This window comes from Equus quagga, chromosome 11, assembly GCF_021613505.1.
Source record: "Equus quagga isolate Etosha38 chromosome 11, UCLA_HA_Equagga_1.0, whole genome shotgun sequence".
Classification (NCBI taxonomy): Eukaryota; Metazoa; Chordata; class Mammalia; order Perissodactyla; family Equidae; genus Equus; species Equus quagga.
Window position 1 is genome coordinate 102,527,985 of NC_060277.1, and position 7,497 is coordinate 102,535,481.

At 35.3% G+C, this 7,497-nt stretch overlaps 1 protein-coding gene across 8 annotated transcripts in view; it reads left to right on the forward strand.

Moving 5' to 3' along the window:
* Positions 1-3,807, forward strand: part of HELZ (helicase with zinc finger) — a 173,963-nt gene extending 170,156 nt beyond the window's left edge. For all 8 annotated transcript variants that reach the window (XM_046675151.1, XM_046675156.1, XM_046675154.1 and 5 more), the window contains one exon: positions 2,401-3,807. In XM_046675151.1, the coding sequence (XP_046531107.1) occupies positions 2,401-2,735 (335 nt within the window). In that variant the 3' untranslated portion in view covers positions 2,736-3,807. The remainder of the gene's footprint in view (positions 1-2,400) is intronic.
* Positions 3,808-7,497: the final 3,690 nt, after the last annotated feature.

The following is a 7,497-nucleotide window of genomic DNA, read 5'->3' on the forward strand; positions in this document are numbered from 1 at the left end:
TCTTCATTGCTAGGAGACAAATTGTAGTATTCTTTAGTTGAAAGGAAAACTTAGTTAAGTAAATTCAAAATCACTGATATCCTGAAGGACAACTTATTGTCTATCAGTGTTTATGTGTTTGTTTCTTTTTAGAGGAAGATAGGAGTTGTCAGTGGTGAGTCAGAAGGAACATAATCACCACATGGGAAACTTCTTTCCAGAGTTTGAGTTATTTTTTGAGTTGAAGAAAACTGTTTATAGTGCATTGGTTTGGAATTTAAAGGAGGTCATTGTGTCTGGTATGGCCATGTTTTTTCCACGGTTGTAAGCTTGAGAGCAGAGACCCTGTGTTTGACCTTTCTGAACTCTGGGTTTCCCGTCCCTGGGCACTGATCACACTCCAGCTCTTGGTAAATGCTGCTGAGTAAGGAGAGAATGAAAATGGGTCCTGCGCGACTGAGGGGCGACCCAGCTGCACTGCTGGGCCTTACGTGCGTTGGTGTCCATGGTGCGGGTGGGCTCACCTCTCCAACATGGATGGGTTTGGATTCTTTTCACTTATCTTAGTGACAAGACAGACTTTATCAGGCATTTTCTTTCAATGCATGGATGAAAATTGAAGATTAGATAGAGATATGTATTTTGGAAAAAATCATTCATTGTCAGGTTAGTAAAATTCATAGTTTTAAAGAAGAGTTTGTCTTACCTGGAATATATCTGGTCAATCAAATTAATAGAGATCTTACATTCATGGTTAGATAAGAGTATAGACATTAGGTTAAACTGCCTCTAAAATATTATTTTATAAGTATTATTTAATTGAAAACAGTTTAAACTCTAATTATGTTGCCATGAAAATGAGAACATGATTAAATAATAAATCTTAGTAAAGTAAATAAAGATAGTAAGTTCTTAAAGAGCCAGTAAAATGTTTATTTTGTGAATTATATCAGGCAGTATAGGCCACTTTTATATTGAAATGGTTGTTAAACTAATGCTCTGAAAAGCAATTGTTTCATTCACAAAATGATGACATTTAGACAGAAAAGTGATAAATATTCTAAAAAGATATTGTTTTAAAGTAATTTTGAGCAATTTTGTGAATTTTTAAAGTTTTAAAATAGTACTATGAATTTAGCATATTGGGTCAATGAAACACTAAGTCTAAAAAGTGAAATATTTTCACCTTAACCTCCCAATCTACAAATAGGTAATAAACATAGGAAAAAATGTCCATAAACAACAGCAATTAAAAACATGCAAATCAGAACTATAAGATAACTGTTCATTTATAAAATAGGCTGAGGTTAAAAAGAGCAATAATACCAGTATTGTGATCAAGTACGGGGATGGGTAAACCTTGTTGGTTGAGTATAAATGGGCAGGATCTTCCCGCAGGGAAGTTTGGCTGTAGTTATCAAAAGCATTCACTGTGTGCGTACCATATGACCCAGCCGTTTTACTTCTAGGCATTCATCCTGAGGCAATAGTCATGAACATTTAGAAACACGTATCTCAAATAGCACCATAGTGTATAAAAGTGGAAAATTGGCTATAATCCAAATTTCTAAAAGTGAGAAATAATAACTTACAGAAGTTATGAAATATCACATTATATGATGTCCTTAGGAAGAAATACACCAACAGGTTAAGGCTTATCTCTGGTATTTGAGAATAGAATGAGTTATTTTCTTCTTTGGCCTTCCGTGTAATTTCCAAGTTATCCTCAATGAATATGTATTATGACTATGATCTAATATAATGTTAGTTAAATTTTTAAAAGATTGAAAACAAAAGCAATGTTTGAAAATAAGTTCTGGTTTATTGGGCAATAAAATTAGGAAGAATAGAGTCAAATTTTAAAGGACCTGGAAATTCAGGCAGATTATAGGAAATGTGAAGTAAATTTTATAGCTGTTTTGCCCCCACCTTATTCCATGTTTACTTAGAATATGTATTACAAGGAAAGGTAGCATTTTTAAGATAGAATCCAATGCCACTATTACTTAGGTCAATTAGTAAAAGCTTTTTGACCAGAAGTATGTATATGCAGCTCATTTTTATTTAAGAAAGAACCTCTTTGTTCCCATTTTCAAACTATGAGCAGTTAATACAATAAATATCAAAGTGTACAATTGTACAAATTAGTATTTTGAAGCAAACCTTCAGACCTGACCTTTAGTTTTTATATGTTAGCTATTCCAGTTCACATATTTAATTCTTTTTGGAGTGTTTCTAAGATAGAGAAGATTGCTTAGTTGTGTTGTGATTTCAGCATTCTGTGGCGGAAGCTGTCTGTCCTCGTGGCTGTACTGTCACTGAGTTCCTGGAGATGAGAGCAGTTGTGACACGCTGAGTTAATGAGATGCATGAGTGTCACGGGCTTGCTCTTAAATCAGTGTTACTCTTCTCTGCTTTTAGCTCCGCCGAAGACTGTCAAACCTCCTGAGGATCAGCTGAAGTCCGAAAACCTCGAGGTGTCCAGTTCCTTCAACTACAGCGTGCTGCAGCATCTTGGCCAGTTTCCCCCCCTCATGCCCAACAAACAGATCGCGGAGTCGGCCCACAGCAGCAGCCAGCAGAGCTCTGGGGGCAGCAAGCCCGCCATGTCCTATGCCAGCGCTCTGCGGGCCCCTCCCAAGCCCAGGCCCCCGCCTGAGCAGGCCAAGAAGAGTAGCGACCCTCTGTCTCTGTTCCAGGAACTCAGCCTGGGGAGCTCATCGGGCAGCAATGGCTTTTACTCCTATTTTAAATAATCACTTTTTTCCCCTCAAGGGAGAATGTTTTAATTTCTGTTTGTATCAATAGAATTAAGATAGTTGGACTTCATCTATAGATGCACAGTTCCCTTTGTTTTAATATTACATATGTTCTCACTTAATTGCTTTGCTGCTAGACTTGCAACTAATTTTTTAAAAGTATATTCCATTATTTTGCATTTTTGATGTGAGTCAGAATTTTGACAGCTTTTATGTAGAATAAAAACTATTTTTAAATTTGTGTATTGTTACATATGTTTGCATCAAGCTAGCAGCTAAGAGGTTAATTGTGCAACTATAAAAAAAGAGAAAAAAAAGTTTGTCTAAAAATGTATTTAAAAAGAAAAAAAATTGTAAGTAGCATTTACATTTATTCAATAATATTACCATATGCTGGGTTTCTGTACCAGAAATGGCCAGTTGATGTACAAATGTATGTTATTTTTGCTTAAATTCCTTTAAAATTTTTTAAAATAAAGGGGCAGCATCTTCTAAATACTTTAAGTTTTATCAGCTTTTTTTTGTGACAAGATGCTGCATTCTAAAACTTTTATAGTTTTAGACTATGTATGATGTGCTGTTGTAATCTCCATCCACTGTAGGATAGAGTTAAAGGCATTCTTTGCAGGTGTATTTCGTATGCCACTGTTTTTTGTAACATGAAAAAACATTGGCATACTTAGTTATTTTTTGGACAAGCTATACTTCAAGCTTGTTTTTAATGTTAATTTGATAGTGTGTTTTTTTTTTTAAACAAATCATGAAGCTGAAAAATTTTTAGGATTGTTGGTGCTTAGTAGACTTGATAACTATTTTAAAAATGCGTGAATTTGGTAAAATCCTTTTTTTCTCACTATGCATGTGTAAATGTTTGTAATCTGGCTTTCCCTCCCTCTCCAGTGGTATAAAGAATTGTGCCGCTTTAAGGTTTTTTTTCCCTCCAGTAAAGATTTTGGTACCTTATTTGATGTTTCCATAAAAATGTGACATTACACATGACAATTCAAATATTTTGCTAACTGTTTGGTTTGAGGAACATCATTAAAGAAGCAATCGAATGTTTGTCAAAGATGTATCAAAATTCATCAAAATCTGGGGCAAAAAACTACCCTTGTTTTTCATGTCTTTCGATTCTTCTAAAATAACCCCACTGAACTTGTACAAAAATATAAAATTTAAATAGCTCTCTTATATTCTACGGTCTAAAACTTGTTTTGAATGAACTTTGGTACAATCCAAAGGAAAACATTTACCCTGTTAAAACTTGTGGTCTCGTAACGCTTTGGAAGCGATGCATGTCCTTACTGTTTTCCTGGCCTAGTAGTACTACTTTTATACTTCGGAGCTCTCTTGAAACGACAATATAACCTTTTTCTTTTAATAAGATGAGGTTGGGAAACATTGCAGATGAACCAGTGGATCCTCATGGTCCATTTAACAATAGTTTTTTGGAGGCCTCCTTTTGAAGAGGCCCTCCTGTATTCACAGTACATTTTTAAAACGGGGTTGAAAAGTGGCAAGTGTAAAAAAAACTACGTACATCTCTTATATGACTGGAGTTAGTTGGTGTTGGCCAGCTGCAGCCCCCTCTCATCCTCGGACAGTGTAGGAGCAGAGTGCCTTTAGGTAAAGGTTATCAAGCCGCAGGACGAATGAAGGGTGCCTCTGGCTCAGTTCTGTCTCCCCGCGCAGAGGGCGGTTCATTTGTATGTGGCTTCATGTTCCAGGCTGCGGGTCTCCGGGTGAGGTGGCACATGTCGCCCTTAGACTGCAGACATGTTAACGGTTAGCATAAGTCACAGCTGGAAAATGGAGCCAGCAAGTTACAGCACCACGTTTTCTCTGTATGATGTCAGATCACTGCATTTAGCTATGCCCAGTTTTACTCAACATACTTTAGTTATAAGAAAAATTTTTGCCGTATAGCTATGTATTTCCAACTCTGTGACAAAACTCAAGACATAGCCCAAATGAAAATTAGATCTCCCCCATGTGAGGATGTCTATGAAAAATAATTTTCTCATCACTGATGAGTCTCCTCCCCCAAAATAGACAGGACTAGAACACGAGCCAGGTGCATGCTCAAAAGCATGCTGATAATATGAAGACAGAGCTGTCACATCAGGGCTTGCAGTTAACCCTTGTCGTGAAGTAATTGCCTAGTTTTCTATTTTCCATACTTGAACCTTTAAAATATATCAGTTTTTAAATTATTTATATTTATATTTAAAGAGGTCATGTGCACACCCCCACCACCTTATATAAATATTGATGATGGAAGCTTTGGATAAAGAAGCTGTTAAGTTGATGAGGCATCCCTGTTCTAAGCAGTTATTTCTAAAAAACTAAAAATAACGGCGACGTAAGTCCACTGCTCTGCTATAAGCTTCTGAGTGTTCGTTTCCTCATTGTTTCTACAGCCAGACAAGGCTTTGAATGTTGTTTCCGTCTGATACTCTTAGATTCTGCTTTGAATGCATATTTCAAATTCTAACAAGCTTATTCTTTCTCAGCATTGCTTAATGCCATCTTTCCAACCGGGCTTTAAATCTGTTATTTATGCGTAATGTCTCGTAATGGTGTTGAGCAAGTCTTACTGCAGGAATCATTACAAGTTTCTGTTGAAATGAGGCGTGGCTTCTGAGTACCTTTCATGCTGTTTGGATATTACTCGGGTAGTATTAGCAAGTACCCACATATCAGACTGATAACTTATTTTGTATACTAAGTTCAACCTTAGAGTTCAGATGGAACTCTTTTTTTTTTTTTTTTTTTTAAGAAAACTTGATGTTAGCTCTTGGATAATACCAAGTATTACCAACTTACTTTTCTTCCAGAACAGATTTCTTCTTAGTGAGGTTAATTGGAGTCATGATGTCTTTCTACTTCTTTGTTCTGTATATCACTCTGAAGTTTCCTTCTTCTTGCCAGAACTATTTTTTATTGATTTCACTTTTTAATTTCAGCGCTATTGAGATTTTCTTTTTTTACCTTAAAGAAATTCTTTTGGGTGATAGAATTTGTAGTCATGCTAAATTTTTTTTCCTGATCTAAAAATGAATTTTTGTTAAGATTTGAAGAGCCTCAGTCAGTGTAACATGGATATTTTCTAGTGCATTTGTAAAAGAGGTTTTGGTTGCCATTTGGGCATCTGCTTTGCCAAATCGTTACAGCAGAGCTTTGTTTTTGATTAATCAGTAGTTAATTATTGACCATTTAAACTAACATGACCTTAATTTTCCTTTCCTCAGACAGGTATGCTTCTAGCCAAGTCATTTTGTATATATGAAATAACAAACTGCTTTGTGTGGTTTTTTTCATCAGAAATTCTAGAATAAGTTCAAGTTCGATGTAAACACCAATTGGTCTTCTCAGTTCAGAGACTTGCAGAATAAGTAAAATAAGGAGAATTCCCACTGAATAAGCTTTACCTAATAAAACATAGCAATCTCCAAGACCCATAGTCTCCTTGCTTATGGAGGTATTGAAATTGCTGAGAAAGCTAACTGAATCTCTTAACTTTGAGATAATTAATATATAGTATTATCTTGCTCTAGTGTAGTTGATTTCACCTGTTTAATATTTTCCATGTAGATTCATCTCAAGAGCAAAGCTGTAAACATAGAAGAATGTATCTCTAGCTGCCTTGGCTAGAGAGAGCCACCTTGCCTAAGAGCCAGGGTGTGAAAAAATTTCAAGATAAATTTTACTTTTCAACTGTTGTTAAGAAAATTAGATTTACTGAAATAGTCGTTTTAAAAGAGACACCTGTTAAACTTAAATAGCATTGTTTCATATTGGAGTTGTTTTTTAAAAGGGAGTACCAGAAAAAAAATTCTATAAAAATACAAGATTTAAACTTTAAATATATTGAAAGATACAAAATGCTGCCTTAAAATGTTATTTAGGCTACCATCCATTTTTTTCTTCTGGCTCCACAAAGGTAGTAATTTGTCTTTTATGACTTACCGGACATTGTTTCTTGCTAACCATCTCCTTGGTATATGGAAACCCTCAGTTTCTACCACCACCCTGTGTCTTCCTAAATCTTGAAGTAAATGTTTCGATGCATCTGATTTTTCTCCCCTCTTTGCCATCTGATCCACAAACTACTTGGCAATTAGAAATAATAGAGAATGTTCTAACTATGATTTCTTGTTCCAAATATCACTTAGTGATGTCCATCAAATTATATTATAAAGGTATCATGAAAGAGTGAGTGGCACGTTAGTCTTCAAAGTGCTCATTATCTTAGGCTTCCCGCATTTTCCATCTACTTGGGGTTGGATGTTTGTTTGCTGAGATTTTACTGTAAAGCTGCTGAATTCACACTTACTGCTCTCACACCTGTTTAATTAGCAATTTCAAGACCATTGTTACAAGGAGTGAGTCTCACTAACATTTAACATTCTTACAAAACACATTCAGAAAATGGCATGGTTATTACTTTAAACTAGAATGTCAGATTAAACAGATTAAAAATTAAAACTTTTTAATGTAACATTTAAAATTTTTGAAATGATTGAAAATATCTACTTTGGAATAAACTTTAAGGAAACAGTCACAGGAGTTTCTAAATTTTTTTGAAGGGAGGTACCTAATAGAAGAATCTAGACTTAGTAACGTGAACTGTGGTTAAATCCTGAACCCAGTTGTACAGTAGTGGTCTAAGCTTCTAAAACTGGAGTGTTAAGAAAACCCAGAGACATTCATATACCTATAGTTTCAGTAATCAGAGTATTAGACCAGACTTTATTTG